The sequence below is a fragment of the Merops nubicus genome, unplaced genomic scaffold (genome assembly GCF_000691845.1).
Source record: "Merops nubicus isolate BGI_N331 unplaced genomic scaffold, ASM69184v1 scaffold2863, whole genome shotgun sequence".
Classification (NCBI taxonomy): domain Eukaryota; kingdom Metazoa; phylum Chordata; class Aves; order Coraciiformes; family Meropidae; genus Merops; species Merops nubicus.
The window spans coordinates 75,703-94,829 of NW_008599428.1; the positions used below are offsets into that span (position 1 = coordinate 75,703).

The 19,127-nt window shown below is 41.9% G+C and overlaps 1 protein-coding gene across 1 annotated transcript in view; it reads right to left on the bottom strand.

Moving 5' to 3' along the window:
* The window catches only part of PLA2G4A (phospholipase A2, group IVA (cytosolic, calcium-dependent)), a 63,803-nt gene extending 51,611 nt beyond the window's left edge, over positions 1-12,192 (bottom strand). Inside the window, exons 1-2 of the mRNA XM_008937367.1 lie at positions 12,160-12,192; positions 4,972-5,053 (exon numbers count right to left, since the gene is read on the bottom strand). Of these exons, the coding sequence (XP_008935615.1) occupies positions 4,972-5,053; positions 12,160-12,192 (115 nt within the window). The remainder of the gene's footprint in view (positions 1-4,971; positions 5,054-12,159) is intronic.
* Between the last annotated feature and the right edge of the window lie 6,935 nt (positions 12,193-19,127).

Consider the following 19,127-nt stretch of genomic DNA (forward strand, 5'->3'; position numbering starts at 1 on the left):
TTTCCACCTCTGTGATAGCAAGTTTTGCAACCAGGGTTGAGCTCTGTTGACTAGACTGCTCCCACTGCTTTGTTTATCTGAGCAGGCTAACTACGGGGGAAACATCCTTAATTCCAACTGGGTGGACACAAGCTGGGATAGAAACTCAGAGCCAGCACCACAAGCCATACAAACTTTAAATAGTTTTCTTTTTAAAGAAAGGATTTTTTTCCATAAAACGCCTGGAATTACACCGTTTATTATCACAACATCAAAAGTAGTTGAAGCAAATGAAAGCTGCAAATCCAAAACAATATTAAGCAAGACCAGTGATCATTAAGAGTAGAGTCATAGAACTGGTTTCCTTTGTAACTGCTACCAACTGTTTTGAAAGCCAGTATACCTAAAGAAAAATAAATCTTTGAAGAGGTAAGACAGACTTTGGCCTGGTTTTCCATCAAGCCCCCTGAAAATCTATAAAGGGAAAGATCCTATGGGAATAACCACCACAGTTTGTAAGTATTTCTTTTCCAGCGTGCTGCAGTTTGGGATTCTGGTCTTTTTCTACAAGTTCATGTACTGCCATGAAAGCAAGGAAAGCCTATACAGTATGGTGTGGTATCTGGAGTAGATTCAACACTAAACATCCACTATATAAGAACTCTCTAGACTGGAAGTAAGGTCTTCTCCAGTCAGAGAAGCAATTTTACAGATCTATCGACTCCTGCAACCAGCAGACAGCTAAGCAATTAAATAAGTAAATCCTCATCAAGAACATGCCCATCTTGAGATACTCCATCCTTTATAGGGTTTGTGTGGCAAGTTTTGGGCAGCACAGGAGCACAGAGGCTGCACAGGTGGCTTCTCTGAGAAGATACCAGAAGCTGCCCATATGTCAGACAAAGTCAGTTTTAGCTGGCTCCAGGATGGACCAGCTGCTGGTCAGGGCTGAGCCCATCAGCAGCACTGGGACCCATGCCAGAGCAGGTAGATGTGCCCTGAAGGGTGCTGCAGCCTGTGGAAAGCCCCCACAGGAGCAGGCTCCTGTCAGGAGCTGTGGCACATGGAGAGAAGCAAACACAGGAGCAGGTTTCTGGCAGGACCTTTGGCCTGTGGGGGACCCACGCTGGAGCAGTATGTTCCTGAAGGACTGTACCTCGTAGAAAAAGCCTGGGCTGGAGTAGTTCCTGAGGGACTGCAGCCCATGGGAAGGACCCACACTGGAAAGCATCATGAAGGACTTTATGCTGTAGAAGGGATCACATGCTGGAGCTGGGGAAAAGTGTGAGGACAAAGGAGTGGCAGAGACAAAACCGTTATGAACAGACCTCAACCTCCATTCCCTAGCATCACTTGGGGGGATGTAGAAGAGTCAGGAGTCAAGCTGATCCTGGGAAGAAGGGAGGTGTAGGGGGGGGATGAGTTTTATTTCTTTCTATCTCATTGTGCTACAATGAATTAATTCCTCCAATTGAATCTGTTCTGCCTGTGATGGTAACAGGTAAGTGATCCCCATGTCCTCGTTTTGCCTCATGACAGCTTTTCACCATATTTTCTCCCTCCATCCCGCTGGTGGAAGAGGAGTTATAGAGCAGCTTGTTGGGTACCTGGCAGCCAGCCAAGGTCAACACACCACACAACTGCTGCCTTTGCTCATCTCAGATCTTCCAGCCTGTAAAAAAACAGCCAGAACACTTGAACACAGCTGTTAGAGCAGCAGTCACTAAAATGCAATTTAAATCTTCTGTGGAGATAGAGCTGCATCGACTGGATGTTGATAGGCCAGCACCTAGGCTGTGAGGGTCACCTTGAAAGGGACACCCTAAGATTAAAACAAGTGAACTCAGTAAAAAAGTACTACTATACAAAGGCAAGAGCAAATGGGCAGACACCTGAAATAAGAAAGGACTTGAATGAACTCCCAAGAAAAAGGGAGTCTGCCCTCAAAACGGGTTTTTCCCCTGCCCTCCCAGACCATGTGTTCTTACAGTAACTCTCATTCATCATCCACACACACATTCACAGATGACAAACTATTAAATAGACCAATTTCCTTCATATATATGAAAAGCATTTCACTGGAAAATTTTTATGATGCAATTATTGCCATTTTCATTTATTTTGATGTGCTTTATGGGTGAGAAACAAAAGCAGCTACGGTAGCTCAGCTGCTCAAACCCTGGCACGATCCAGATTCAGATATGACTGCTTGTCTTTGTCAGATCACTTTACAAAAATTTTAAAGCTTACAGAGACAATGGGAAATCTCAGCCAAATAAAATAAAATGAGAAGGCTGGCAGCTATCCTAGCTCCAGTCTTCTCTGTTTTTCCAGCCACCCAGATCAGCCAGGACACTAAAAATATGTCTTGTATCAGCAAGTGTGTGTGAACTCACACTGTTCACCCAAGGAAACACACTGCCTGTGGAATTTAACAGCATAGTGAGCACTCATTACCTCGTTTTACAGATGACATAATTATTTGTGCTCTCTGTTAATGAAGAACTCAAGAACTCCTGAAAAACTTGCTTAAAATACTTATCTCCCCAGCCTAGGCTTGAGGATACAGAGGTGAGGACAACTATGCCAGAGAAATCAGGCCCTCTGTGCCCACCCACAGAGCTGGGGCACCATGCAAATTAGACCTTCCCAGTGCAAAATTATAACCACTTCCACATATTTACATTAAACTTTAGATTTACCCAGAACTTTCACAGCTATTTCAGAAAGTCTTGGAAAGACTGATACGGGGGAAAAAAAAAAGGAAAATGCTATATAGTGTCTCCCATGTTCCCCAGGATCTCCCTCACTACCACAATGTAAAATTACCTCTCTTGCCCACAGAGCAGTCACTGTCTACACAAGCTGGAGCAATGACAATACAACAAATCATGAGAAACCCAGCAGAAGAATCTGTTTGGTAGTGTCCACCATGGGAGAGCAACACCCAGGTAGCTACCGCAGCACAAGGCATCTCACATTATGTATCACAGCCACCCTCCCCAGTAGTGAATCCTACCCTTGAGATCAGAAACCAAAAGTAAAAGTTCAGGAGTTCCTTCAACAAGTTACAGTTTTGCCAAATCAAATGAAAAAATAATTTTATATATATATATATCAGCACAATCAACTGTAAAGTCCCTCCACCTCTCACAGCTTCATGCATCTTTCTTAAGTAATTACTGATTTGACCAAATTGCTTCCAGGCTCCAACACACCACACTTTGTATATACATGGGAAAGAAAAACTTTTTTCATTTTCTCAAAATAGAAGCAACAATCTGTTTTGGTTTGAGTTTTTTTGTTTTGGTTTGGTTTTTTTTCCCACTTCAGGGGATTTGCCAGAACTCCAAGAAGCAGCCTTGGAAATACTTGGAAGCTTACTTAGAGACACCCCAAACTGCAGGTGCCTCAGGCCACAGAGCACTTGTGGCTGCCTCCAACAGGAAACCAAGCAGGTTTCAGTGGCCCTTCAGCATAGTTCTGGCAGGTTTTGGCACAATAATTTCATCCCCGGTAGCTTTTTGGTTTTGATGATTTGGTAAGATAACAGTTTTGTCTGGAAAAAAAAAAATCCAATTATATTGATGAATAACATCTGGAATTTATACTACAGGACCATCCTTGTCCTGAGGGGAAAATAAAAATATTTTAAAACCTGCCACAGTGTTCTAGCTTTCTTCACTCTTTTCATACTCCCTTTAATATCCCATCACAGGGTCCCCATTTCAGCTCCCTTCCCTCACCCTGTCTCACAACAGAGACTTCTGTGGCCAAGAACCTGTGGCTTTTCATTTGACCCCCCTTCTTAAGACACCCAAACCCATGGTCCCTTGTTCTACTCTTTACAACACCTTTCCCAAGGTCTTCTTATATAAAGAGCCTCTCAGAGACCACCAGGATAACATCCCACTACACCGTCTCTGCATGCTGCTTTCCCTCACCCTACAGTAGATGCTAAACAGATTCCCAATTCCTCCTTCTCATTCTCCCAGGGCTCTCCTCTCTGCCCTTATACTTGGAGCTATTGAACAGTCTCCTTCCAACTGTCCCTCCCACACATGCCCCAGGCTTAATATCAACAGTATAAATTAATTATGAAGGAAACCCTGCTAAGCCATTGAAGCAAAGCTGTGTGTCAGAGCAGTTGCTGTAGTTTGACCTGAAAGCAGTTTCCAGGAACATGCTGGCAGAGAAAGTTGCATGTCAATGAGGCTGAGGAGAGGAGGAGTGAGGCACCACACTCATCCTCCCAGCCCCAGCCTGCACGTCTTGGGCTCTGCAACGCTCCCCGTGAAGCGACAGGGAAAGGGAGAGACAACCCCACAGCAGAACACTTATGACCAAGGAAGCAGGGATACTGTTTTAAGATTCAGCCAATATATGCTTCTCTCCCACTTCATCCCTTAATACCAGACCAGAGCTTTCATGGATCATTCTTCCCAGTGATTTCCTGTTCAGCTACTAAGCCCAGAGGCTCACAGAACAGAAAGGGGGAGAAACACTGGTGTCTTATGTAGCTTTCCACCATGAGATCTGCTTCTCCAGCTTAGTTTTTCTTTTTCTCCTTTTTCCTTTTTATGCATTGACTCACCAGAACTCTTGGCTTATTTCTTTTTAAGCATTCCCACCACCAAACCACAACCTTTTGAAGATACAGCAATTGCCAGTTTCACTGCACTCAGAGCAGCGCTTCTGACCGAGCCAAAAACCCCAGGGTAGGTGTTGCTTGCTCGTAGGCAAATTGTTTACAACTCACTCAGCTTTTTTGGATCAATGGAAAGAAGGAGCGGCAAATCTGCTTTCTAAGTTAGAGTGAGCAATGAGATGGGTACATTGCTCTAGCTTTAACAAGCAAGGAAAAAAAAAAAAACACACCACCAAACCCACTAATAATCATTTAATGCATGACAAGCTTCATGTGTCATCTCCCCATGCCTACAGCAGCAGTCTCCTAGAAGAAAGAGACAAAATACAAGGAGAAATACTCACGCATGTCACCGATGGCTCCTTTTGTGACATTTGTGGCTTTCCTTACCGTCACAGTGAATATGTGTGAATACTGGTGTTCCACCTGGAAGTCAAAGAGTTAAAAGTGATTAAGCTCCAGAATAATGAATAAAAAAAATAAAAATAAAAAAAAAAAAAAACCAAAAACAAACAACACCTATCCACATAGATTTCATTTTGCCCAAAACCTGAGAGAAAGAAATCACCCAGTCAAAATGCAAGTGAAACTCATACTGGATAGAGCATCTTAAAGCTGAACTGCACCCTGTAGCTTTACTGAAAGGTCAGACCTTACACTAGGGTTGCTTGATTTTCCTGCAGCCACACCTACTAATCTCAATGAATAACACTCCTCCTCTCCACTGAACCTGCTTCAAGGCATTTAGTCAGTCAGGGACAACTCAGTGTGGTAAGAAAAAAAAAAAAAATAAAAAGAGGGTTATTTTCAAGTGTGCTTGTGTTTTTAATTCCCTTCCTCCAATAAAAAGAACAGGTGCAGTTATTTCCAAGTATACGCTGTGGGACAGATGGATAGATAGCAATGCACAGAATACACCTTTTCAGTGTACATCAACATTTAAAGTGCAAGTGTCCTTAAGACAATGTAGGCAAGGTGAAAAGCAAGCTGTTAAAACATTCACCAGCAAACTTAATGCTATTTCTGGAGCTTCTGGTGTCCTGCAAAGCCCAAGCACCAACCAGGAGCTGCCTTTCTAAGAGTGAACAAACTAGGGAAGTAAAACAGATGTTAAATTAAGAAACAAAAGTGAAAAATATAATGGAAAGAGGTCAGTAGGTCACATCTATTGTTACTTTACCTACACAGCCACACATTTAACCAACCTACTGAATGCCATTTTGAGAATCACCACTGCATGTTGCAAGGCAGGCAACACTGGCCCTTACAGAGACACTGGACAGAGCTTGGGGGTGAGTTTTATGTCTTGGAGCCAGGACCAGGTCTCACACAACTGCCTCTTGGCACTGACATCTACTCTGCTATCCCAAGGCCACTCAAGCTGCCTGACTGCCTGCAGTGCCTTGACATTGACTCATGAGCTGGTACAACTTGGGGCACCAGCTCACCCTTCTGGGACATGAGCTCAGGCCCTGGGAAGGCAGCACCTCACACCTGAGCTCTGCCTCTACAAGGTATCCATCAGGTCCAAGCTGCCTGGCTCTTACAGCTCAAGTCACTGTACCAGAAGCAGACCTCAGGTAGTCACCCTGGGCAGGTTGCCCAGGATTACCTCCAGATGATACGGAAACTGTGATAATTTCCATCTTTTCCTAACCACCCATTAATTTTGTGGAATACATTAACATAAACACTGCATATCAGTCATTGGGATCAAAACAACTAAACAAATATTAAAGGTCTTCCACTATATTCCAATCAGAGGGAAAAGGTGGAAGTACTAGACTCAGGAAATTCACTGAAGTTTATTTGCAATGATAGATGATACCCTTGACATGGGACACACTTATTCAGGCTGCACCAGGTGCTTTCTTGCTATGTTTTCATCTGGAACATCTTTTTAAAGGAACAGAAGAGCCACCAAAACCCCTCAACCCATACATGGCTGTTTTCAGAGGTGGTACATGTCTGCATGTAAGCTCCTGCTGCTTCAACTGCTAGAATTTACAAGGGCCTTTCAGGTGGGTCTCACAGCTATTTCAGAACTGGTTCTTTCAGCCAAGCCTCATTATTTCACATCTACAACACACGTACACCCACAGACAAGAACCAAACTGGATCCCTCCAGTACAAATAAGGAAAAAAAAAAAAAATCAGTTACATATTATTTTCTCAAGGGAAGAAAAAAGCAAAAAAAACACTTCTAAAGACAGTAAGAGTGGGTACTGAATGCTGAAGTAACAGCTGAATCAGGACACACTGAAAAGAATGCAAATGACACCAACCGAAACTCCTCCGCAAGTCTGTAGTCTTGAGGTCTGCCAAGGCATGGCCACATCACCATGGCAAGATAGCCAGGAGAAAATGCCCACAGTGACACTGAGGGAATGACTTCACTGCAGACACTGCCTGCCCCAGACACTGAATTGCTGCATCTTTATTAAGGCAGCAATCACCCACACGCTGTGATGACCACCAGAGGCTCATTTCATGACAGCCTGCCCAGCAGTAAACCCCAGCTCTGTAATTTTTGTCCTGTAAGTTGTAGGAGTTGTCTGGTTCAAAGAACAAGTAAGCAGGCAGGGGGAAAGCTGTGGCAATGGAAACCATCACCTTAAAAGTGGTACATTGAAAGCATCACTGCACAGCAAGTGGTTCACCAGCCACAGGAAAAATAGAATCCAGGCTCTAACGGGATTCTCCCAACCAGGACTGTTAACTCATCCCATAAGTATCAAACCAAATAGAAAAGGTTTAGATGTGGGAATTGAAATTCATGAAGAAGCAACACCTATTCAACAGCCTGTCCTCTGCTGACATGAAGACATACCAATGACCACATGACATCCATCACCTTTTGTATCACAGCTTCCACAAGTGGATGGATGTATGGGAAGAAGGATGAGACTTCTCCCTGAAGAAACTTCTGCCTCTGCCACATGGCAAAAACCAGTCCAGATTTCCATCACAGCAGGGTACATGGGGATTTTAGTGGGCATCTGGCAACAGCTGTGAACACAGCTATGTGAAGTTCCCCCAGCTCTGTCATTTACTCTGCTTCAAGAATTTTTACAAGCTGAGTCTGCAGAAAATAGCGACTCTTGCTGTCCCGTGTTTTCTAATTGCTTCCCCAAGTGCCCAGAGCTGTTTTGTCACTGTGTGCCACCTTCACACGCACGTCACATCACAAGTGTCGGTTTCACAACACAGCACTGGCCCCAGAGCTCGTTCACACAGACAGATGTAGCTCCTTTGTCATATACAACCTTATAATTAAGAGAAACAGCCCAAAGAACCGAGACACCACCCTTCTCCTTATTCTTAGCTGTTAAGAAAGATCCTGTCCTCACTAGAGACCACAAATGGGAGATCACTGAACATTTAGCAACAAAGAGCAGGATGGAGTTATAATTAAGTTACAAGTACGGGACGTGGGCGTGCTGGGTTTAGGTCTCGGCTGCTATGTGGAACTCATGTGTGATTCGGGTGCTCCAGAGTCCTGGCTGTAAAATGAGGCTACAAGACACTCCCTGACAAAGAGCACTGCTGTGAGGTAAAGCATCTCCTCGTCCTGCTCCTGAAACTTGTATGCCTAAATAAAATGCCAACCATCAAAAGCTCTGGAGTCCCCAGTACAGGAGCGACATGGACCTGTTGGAGCAGGGCCAGAGGAAGCTGCAACAATCATCAGTGGGAGGATTCAGACTAGATAGAAGGAAAACATTTTTTACACTGAGAGTGCTGAGACACTGTCCCAGGTTGCCCAGAGAGGTGGTAGATGCCCCATCCCTGGAACCATTCCAGGTCAGACAGGATGGGGCTCTGAGCAACCTGCTCTAGTTGCAGATTACCCTGCTCACTGCAGAGGGACAGTACTACATATTAAAAGATCCCTTCCAGCCCAAACCAGTCTGTGATTCTAAAAGAAGGCCAAACCACCACTTCCTAGTGTGTTCTCACTGCAGCACTACAGAGATCATTGTCACTACTTTTCATTACAAGTCAATAATTGTCTTGCTAATACCATCATGAAAATGGCTTTTTACTGACCTAAGCAACAAACTCCATCATTCCAGCTGTTCTGCCAAGAAAGTTAAGTCTGGTTTAGGATCTGGTGTACTCCAAAATGAATGCCAGTACACAGAGGTCTGGCAAAACAGAAAAACATTATCTTCTTTCCCTGTGCATCACCCAAAAGTAACACACTGAGGCTTTATAATTATAGAGTTATTAATATTTGGCCATAATCATAAGTTTATTTTAGTAGTTCCAATTTTTTTCTAAACGATCTCCCTCTCAGTAAAAACAAAACAAAACACCACTACCACACACACACACAAGAAAAAAAAAAAACTCAGATACACAGGAAGCTCAAAAGTCTACCTCTTTTCTTACCCCAAAATAAGCATTTTTTTAATGCAACTTAAGTGCAATCGGAAATTAAACCAATTTTCCACTTAGGCTTCAGTTTCTAAGAGTATTAAAAGGCCTAAATGTCCACATTAACAGCTAGCACAACTTTCAGAAGCATTTTTTGGTTTGTTTTTGTAATGAGAGAGTTCTAAAGAAGTTAGATGCCCCCTGAAAATACTACAAGAAATGTATTGGCTCTGAATGCCTTCACCGATCCAGCCCTTACTTGTTTAGATGACTAAGCTGCATTTTCTAAAGTGACTTATGTTCACCTTAAGTCTTGATAAAAATCTGAACATTGCCAACTCCTCAACTACTTCTGAAGAACAGATGATGCTATATAAAAAAATCACTTAAACATTGCAACACTCAGTGAAGCAACATCAGCATACCTTTAAAAAAAAAAAAAAAAAAAAAAAAAAAAAATCTATGCCAGGTCAAAAATTTTAGAAGCTCACAATTAACTCAAAACCCTAAATCCTATCACCCAAAGTGACCCAGCTCTACATATGTTTCATTTCACTTCCTGCATAAATTTAGAGAAGAGAGGAGAGGAAAAGTTTTCCATATGCCCTTTGGGTATATGGGTTTTCTGAGTTACAGGAACTCCTGTGGACAGTGTTCACTCTACTGGTTCAACCCACAAGGTTTTCCCAGTATCCTGCACAGCCCATGGTTCAATATCTCCTGTTCCCACACCCCAGCTCTACATCCCTTCTAACTCCTCCTCTGCCTCCTTTGTTCCCTTTCTGCCTTTGCCTGCTTTTTTTTTTTCCTCTCAGTAAAATTTCCCTAATTATCTGGTTTCCTTTATTTTACATATCATTTGATCTGTGTGTACACTATCACTGTTACCTTCCCGCTGTGGGATGGGGAAGAGCAACACGCAAAGATCTCCTGTAACACCATCAGCTTTGACCTACACACCTTCCACACTGACTTGAGGCCACAGGGGATTTGCATGCATTGAATATAGTATTTTTCATATCCCAGAACACTGAGCCACAAAACGTGAGATACCCTTGCACACGAAATACCCAGCAGGAAGCTCTGGCATAGACAGATTGTGTAAGAAGTATTCATTACTTTTACTTCCTTAATATTAAGGACACTTGACCTGACAAATGGGCTGGACAAATGAAAACATTTGCCTGTGTTCTTAAGAAACAGATTTTCATGAAGTCCATGCTCTTCTTTCACAGGGTATTATGATTAAGACAAACATTTGTGTGCAAGTATACACACACAAATTTTACCTTGAAATAATTTTTCCCATTGTTACAATCTTTATCCCCCATATCAATGTAGCCAAAGATGCATTATGCATCTTAATTCTTTATTCTCTGAATCTAAAAGTATTTTTCATACAGTTTTGGCTGTGCCTGCAGCCACTTGCAAATGCTTTTATTTTATTCCTCCAACTCTTTCATAACATGAGGAATAAAAAAAGACTGGAAAACACACATTAGTGAACAGAAGGACTTTTGGAAAATGCAGAATTCTTTTGAGTCTTTTAATGCCAAATATCATTAAAAATTGAAGATTTTTACATTGTTGAGCCTTCGGTCCCCAACTGTTCTTAGTTTGAGCAAAACTTTCCATGCAATTTCAATTTACAAATCAAGAAGCCTCAAAGATTTCCATTTACTTCTCAAGCAATTATAGGATCAGCTCTTGCATTACCAGTGTTCCTTCCAGCATATGATTAACAACAGTCCTACAGCAGCAGTTCAGCACTGCCTGAGGACTGTAACTACCCATACCTGTATGGCTCCATTTTGTTCATTATGGTCTATACCTTGGTATCAGAAAAAGATCTTTTTCTGTGAATGATTCAATGAAGTGCAACTGAGTGCCTCTGAGACCTCACCCGTGAAGGTACAGAGCAGATCAAACATTCCAACCAGGAGAGGGCACTGAGAGGACTCTGAAAGGAGGAAGCTAAGTGTAGTGTTTGAATGCTGTTAAATATAGACCTCAGCCTGAAACCTGTCTTTACAACAGCATTCACAGAACAACGGAGTGAGTAAAAGACAAGTTTAACATCTGCTGGCTGCAAACTCGTGTAAAGGATGTGACTGCGTGGGGTAGAAACCACATAATTGATAAGAGATCATTTCAAGGAAGCACACGCTGTATTTTTAGCCATGTAGAAGTTCAACATTCTGACAAGTGTATGGTAACTCTCTTGGAGGACATATCACTTTTCCTGCCGTGAGATTCTGGGACTGTTAGGAAAAGCGGCCGATGTGAACACACCCAGCGTGTTTCAAGAGCTCAGTCTGAGCAGGAATTGCAGTTTCAGTGTTTACTTTGGAAAGCCAATCAAGCCAAGATACGTGTGAATATTACAGGCAAAAGCCAATGTTCCACGAGCTGCCGAGCCACTCCACTGCTGGCCATACAAAGGGCAGCTCTGCTCCCAGCTCCCTCCTCCTTCTCTTGCCCCTGCTTCTTGCACTGGTTGTGATCAGATGGTTGTACCATTCCTTTCAGCCAGCTCTGACAGCAGAAAAAATGATTTGTGCATACCTACAGTTTGCAGACTGTAGTTCTGAAGATTCTTCAAATCAACATCCCTGATACTCACTACTCTAAGATCTAAACATCCAAAATTGCCAATTTATCCCACTGTCCATACTGATATAAAGGGAAAAAAGTTATTGTACAAAACGAAAATTGTACTTTAACAGACAAAGACAAATTATGTTACATGTGTAGACTACAGCTCAGTTTGACAATCAGCATGTGGAAAAACTTGTATGAAACAGTCAGCTACAGGCACTTTGATGAGGCACTTTTGACCAGTTAAGTCCTTCAGAATGATACCCTACAAGACCACACCCATGAGGTAAGGAGCCCATACTCCATTTGGACTTACACATGAGCAACCACACTCAAAGCCATGATATGCTTTTGAAAAGCTAACTTGGATCTTTCAAATTTCATTCAAATAAATTTCTGAAGACAGCTGCTCTAACCACACTTAACCATTTCTTTGAGGAATTAAGGATAACAAAAGCTGTGTGTTTATTTAGAGTAACTTTTAATTGGATACATCATATGAAACAGTATATATTATAAAAGACACTATACATGGAATATTCAGAGCTACTCACCACAATGTGTTGATAAGGATCTATGATGGACATTTTTGTCTTTTTATTCCAGACAACTGGCAAATGTTTATTTCAATTCTACACAGAAGAGGTTCCCCAGTTTTTCAAAGCAGAGCTCAGTAAGACAAATCCTTTAACTATTAAATACAGAAAAAAAAAAAAAAAAAATTAAAATTCTTACGTTCCTTTTGAACTATATTTTGTAACAGAGCAAATGAATTCCTCCACTTTAGGAAGGTTTCCACAATTTGTTTACCAAGAATTTAATTTCACGTAAACCATGGAGGTAGAGATATTTACTTGCCTGAACTAGAGAAATTTCTTGTGCTTATTTCCTCCACTCCAGGGTATGAGCATGAACCAAGTATCTTGAATTCCAGTCCACCAAGTGTTTCTAGCAGCTCTACAGATGAGCAAAGAATAAAGCAATTATATTTAAGCATTGCATACCTTCAAATGTATATACTTCCATGCATTATTATCCTAGTTAAAAGAAAATAATTGGTGCTTAGTTAACAGCCTTTTTACTACAATGACAAAGTCTTGGTTTCCACGCTTTGCTTCTATATTTAGATGCTCACACAGTCAGGAGAAGAGAGAGATGGGCATCACCTTCTCTCTGTAGAAGGTGATGGCACAAGTATACGTCCTGCACTCTCCTGTACTCACACCAAGGGACATGAATTTTAGGACTGAAAAGCCAGTTGGAGAGCACAAGCACAACGGTCAGCAACCTGCACGAGCCCACTGCAGCCCTCGGCAGTAAGCTCCGCTCAGGCCTTTTAACGCAGCCTTTCCTACCCCCTTCACTCTGACAGCTTCTCCCAACAGCAAATTCCCAAAGACACACCCAGCTGCACCCAAGAAAATAACAGAACAGTAATTCCAGCCCCTAATCCACAGCAAGAGCACAGGAGAGTTCATCTGGCAGCTGCTCCTTTAACAAGCAGCAAGAGTGCCCTCTGTAAACCTGGGCAGGGAATTCCAGCCGAGCCTGTGATACCTCCATGGCCACCACAGCTCTCTAGAGATCCACAAGAGGCTTTGATGGGCAAACTGCAGACCAGCTGGCAGGACTGAAACAGCTTCTTCATAGGCTACTGTTTCCTGAACATTTTGTGAAGCCTTCTACTGAAATCAGGGGCCACCAGAGGCTTTAAACTTCACAACTGTTTCCAGCCATCAGGGTAAAATGTGCTAAGAGATCAGTTCGGATTTGAATGGACCACAGTCAGACCTGAACCACCAGCAGAAGCTTCAGAGTGAAAAGGAAAAAAAAGCACCATGTGGGGCTTGATCTCAAGGAAATGATTCTTGATCTTCAGTTTTGAAATGGCAAGAATAAGCCCTCAAAAATGACAATGTAGGTCACTCCCAAGCTTCTTGCTCTTGAGCAATTATTTACAGGCATTTCCATGAAACTTCTGTTGCGTTATGATCGCTAGAACGTTACGATATCCCTTCTTTAATCCCATTGGCCCTAACAATAGCTTGAGGCTAGAAATTACTCGGCTTTCATTTATTTGCTTTTATCTAAGCAAGTCTGAATAAGACTTTAACATACATTCAGTTCATAGTTTTCATTAAAGGCAGCTTAACACCAGGGCAACAGGGAGGAAGCATCTTCATCACAGAAAGCAAGTCACTTTTCATACTTGAAGTTCTTGAATGCAAAAATCCATGGTTATTTCTCCTACTGCAATAATAATTGCAAAGACTTATTTTTATTACACTTCCAACAGCCAAATTCAGCAGTGGCATAAACAGGCAGATGGGAGGGAAGTAACATTGTGTTGTGGACATATTGTAGAGCTGGTTTGTTATAGTCAAGTTTATTTCACCTTAGGTCCTACTTCAAGTAGGACACTGGAGAACCTTGATAAACAAGCTCTGCTGTATCAGGTTTTGAGAAACTGCTGCAAACTTCAAAAGGCAATCAAGAAAGGAACAGCGAGAGCTATCCAGTCACTGTGATGAAAAGGAAATTCGAGTCACAGAACAGTCCTTCACTGCTTCCCCTGTTGCACAGTCATGTACCAACAAGCTGCCATGCTCATTTTGAGAAGATACATGAAAACAAGCTGAGGATACTGCTCTCTCTGTGGAAATAAAAACGGGTCAGGCCCAGGCTGAGGAGCCTGGTTCCAGTTATAGCATCCTAGAGGCAGAGTTCCAGATCTCCAGATCATCACTCGACTGGTTGACTGGCTTAGACATGAGATCATCCTCTCTTTTCCTATAACCCCCTGCCTCATTTATTTCAACATCTGCAGGAAACACATTTGTGATCCTGCAGACAACAGTCTCTTTGACTACAGAGCCATAATGAATCCCCGAGCGCTGTCTGTCCACCATGTTGAATGAGGCAAGGATCATGCAGACAGATAAATATGCAATCACGTCATGAACAACTGCACCACAAACACACACAGGCACAAACTGCGAGCTACAGATAAACAGGCAGATTCTCTGAAGGGCCAGGGAGCAAGCAGACCCCGATGTGATATGCAAAGTCTAATATCCTGTTTCCTCACACAGCTCCAACCACTAGCATGACAGAACCCAGCCCTAGTCCTGCTGATACTACCCCAAACTGGATCCCTGGCTTTGCTGTCTTAATTGCAGTCTTACAGAGGCAGGTAGCCAAAGACAGGCACACAGTCCCATGTCAGACACCAGTGTACTGAGGCACCCTGGGGCTGGCAAATGGACAAGTACCTGTGCTCTGCCAGAAGCCAGCAGGACATCTCAAGTGGCAGCAGACCTCTAAGTCTAAGTGACTTATGGCCTTTACAGTGGATTTGATTCAATCAAAGTTCCTTGACCCTAATATAATAACACCACACCCTTGGCAAGCTTGCATTAGACTGTCCATGGAGTTTGCATTAAGCACACTAATGTATTTCTGTATCTAAAACTTAACCATAGCAAAGGAGCCAAAACACAGCACTAACACAAGGTACCCATTATGCTCATCAAGAGCCTCAAAGAAAGTCTTGAAGAATGCTTACTTCAAACATCTGCAGTAAATGGAGTTGTGATCCCAAAATTATCTCACTTAACACTGCCACTATACACTCCCCACCCCACAAAATGTAATGGAAAATCCTCACCTAATTAAGGGCCATATCACAAACCCATACAAAGAACTGGACTCGAGTTGAAGCTGGTGGCAGGCGAATGTTTGACTGATTGCAGGGGAAGCAGCAGCTCTAAGCAGATCCTCAAGGCCCGTTTAATATTATTAACATGCATTGTTTTGCTTCCCTGCTATCTGGTGGGATCATACTGGCTGTGAACTGGGCTGTTCCCAAGGCTGATGGGATTCCACCCTAAAGGGCTGGCAAAACACCTCACAGGCAGTGCCTCTGCAACAACACGAGCATAAATCCTGGCAATTCATACAGCATCACCAAAATTAATTAACAGACTGATTAGCGATGTGTTTGATAGTTTATTGACAAATTGTCCAAGTTTATAAAATACCACAGCAAATACAGCCTCTTGAATAAGCCACAGTTTAGCTCAGTCATGTAATCCAGAGATAGCTTCCTAGATCTCCTAAATTCCTAAATCTCTCAACAAAAAGCAAACTCTGCTTTTGTCAGCCCAAGAGCATTTAATCATTAGGCACAGATTCAGATATCAAGAGTAACAAGCTACTAGTGGATCGCTGTTTAAATCAAGACTCTTCTGTGATCTTAGCTCCTTCTCACAGGAGCTGACAGGCTGAAATGCAGGATTATTGTCTCTTAAGACTGACAGTAACAGCAATTCCACAAAGAAGTACACACACAGACACAGACACAGACAGAGATCATTAGTGCAACATTTTCACTCTCACTGTTGATCAGTCAGTTCCTACAAATTATTCAGTTTCACAGGGTATGCCAAGAATAAAGCACAAGAACAATAATGAGATTTTCCCATTTCATGACGAGTATGAGCTTACTCCACAGTTAGTCTCACTGAATAGAAAAGTTCTGAAAATGAGCAAAGCACAACAGAGCACAAATATCACCACCAGAGTACGTCCTCATAAGAAAAGTACTAAAAAGGAGATTGTTTATATCAAGCTGGCCAATTCTTCAAAATCAAAGACACGGACAATTAAAAAAAGTAAGTGAATAAGTGCGACTCATGGGTACAGTCATTAATGCTCAATCTAATATGATAAGACTAAGTGGCACAGAAATAAACTTAAGTATTGACTCAGGCTTTTGGTATGAATGTCACCATCCATTTTTATCAAATCAGATTACAGAATTTTATTTGGCTACAGATTGATCCTGTGATTGTCTAAGAGGAATAACAAATCTGTTTGCACACGATTTTGCCTAGCATCCTGGAAAATCACTGTAACGTCATTTCTTAATTTAGGTCTTCCCACACAAGAAACAAGGTTTTCCTCTTACTCTGTGAGCACCTATCACACCACATTCATCACTAATAAAAACGTATATGCTCTGCTGGTGTGCAGCAACTGTTCTGCCCATGCCTTGCTAAGCCAGCATGGGTGGAAGGAAGGGTTCTGAGCAGGAAAGAAAAAAGCTCAACCTTTGGGCCACATTTTTAGAGGACACTCTGGGGTGAAGTTAAGCAAGGAAAATGACACAGCATAAATAGCCAGACAGGAGATTTTAAGATTGGGAAACCACATGTGACTTCCTGCTAAAGAGGACATAGGAGATGAAAAGCCAGTGACTCTCTTTTTGAAAGGCAGCCTGTGGGCATGTAAGCAGTTAGTGAAGCTACAGGTGACACAGAGTAGCTGAGACTTCCCGCCGACAGGAGGAGATGGCTACAAAATACCCTAGCAGCGTAATTTACAAAATAAATTTGTAAATTATTACAAAATAAATTTGTAAATTAAATTAAATTGTGTAACTACATTTTTATCTACAAAATACCCTAGCAAGGTAAATTTACACCTTATGGAATGCTGGAGACTATTTCAGAGGCCAAAAGCAAGGAGGACAGCCTTAGTAAAATACTCAAGCCAGTTCTCTATATACCGCTGCCCAGTACCTCCTGAAAAACTCTACGTTACAGTAACCTCCTGTAACAGGAGGCAAGACATGATGAGTCAGGGGAAATCAGACATACTCCCATAATAAACATTATTAAGTTGGATTTCGTCCAAGAAAAAAAAAAATCCCTATCTTACATTCTTCAAGGGATGACCTTACCAACAGGAGTATTCAAGAGGCTGGGAAGCACTGCTGCCTGAATACCTGCACCTACTCCACATCATCCATGGAAGTTCACAGCATGTTTCCTATTCTGCAAAGTGTTTTCACCAGGAACACACTGATTCAGGGCTCGGTGGTTTATCCTGCGATCACACTGCTTACGCAAAGCAGAGTTAACAAGAAACACTCGCTGCAACAGTATGCAAGAGGTTACGAAAAAAAAGCCATGTCATCATACATGATTTTACTGTATGACAAACTTACAGAAGTATTAGAAATTGGAACCAAGTAAATTTGAAGCAAGGAATTAATTTATTCTGAGAATTGAAAATGTTCCTTGAGTTAGTAACTTTTCTCCAATGTCGTATATTTTACCTCAATCGAAATTGCACTAGAAATAAAAAAAAAAAAAGTCTTGAATGGAACAAAAAAAGTTCAGCTGAGGGACTCCAAGAATATTCTTTAAAAATGGCAAAGATCACGGTCTTCTTCTACAGATATCCAAGCCATAAGATAGACAGACAGGCAGTCTCAAAAGCTGTCAGAAGACCTCAAGCAGCTGCACAGTAATCTCCACTGCATAGGTCAGACTCCCTGGATCTTACTCCCTGGATCTGTGAGCTTGTTTTTCCAGGAAGAAGGGAAAATTCCAAAGAAGAATGTGAAAACTCTGATGGAAGTTCCATGAAAAAGAAGAGGTATTAGGATACATTCCCCATAAAACCCGTAACAGTACTAGTCAAGTCCACCTATTATCTAAATCATTTCAAGGAGGTCATCGCCACAGGATATTTGTGCAATTAAGAAAAACTTTAGTATTTTCAATTTAGTTATTCCACAAATAAACTTATGTATGATAGTTATTAATTTAATTTGGGAAGCCAAACTTAAAGCAGCAGAGAACAAAAACTGAGACTTTGAGATAATGGGTGTCCCAAGTACCCAGAAGGGTTGGGACATCAAGCCAGGCTCTCCAAAATGGAAAAATTCAATACCAGTGGCAGTTTTAAGTGTTGCCAAAACCACAAACATTTAGATAATAGCTTCTAAAATTAAATTATATCCATCTCTAGTGCAACACCTGACTGGAGAGCATTAAATATATTCCTTTAAAACTTAGGTGAATGACAGAACAGGGGAAAAAAAAAAAAAAAAAAAAAGAAAAGGATTCCCCTGCGTTTCTTTCTTGCCAGGATCTTTGACAAGACCATCTGTTTCCTGAGCTGTGCTGGTCAAGAGCTGCTGCCTGCCAAAACCTCCAGGAACCTCCTTTAAGAAGCCTCACTGGTACTGTGGAAAGAACTGTTGCTGAATGGTTTAGGACACTAGATTTAGATTCCAAAGTTCTCGACCCAAATCCCTCATTTTCCCTTGGTGACAACAAGGATGGCATCCAACTCCTAAGTATTTCTGGGCCAACACCTTTTTAATTGTGTTAAAACAATGAGAATTTGGTTCTTACGTATTTTTAATTGCTTTATGCCTTCATTCCTTCTTTTGCTTCCCTGATGTAAATGAAGGATGGTTTTAAAAAAAATAAAAAATTAAAAAAAAATAGGGATGGGATTAGGATACGTTTTTCTTTACGCATGTTTGACTTTTGGGGGAAGAAGCAAGCATGCCAAGCTGCCCATTGCTGTCAGGCTTCCACTGCAAATGACACCCTTTCTGCATTACAGTTATGCAGTGGTTACACACAAAAGAACCATCACAATGAGAATAACTAAAAATGCCAAGAACTGGTGAAAACACCAGCTGGCTTCTGTTCAAGTAAGG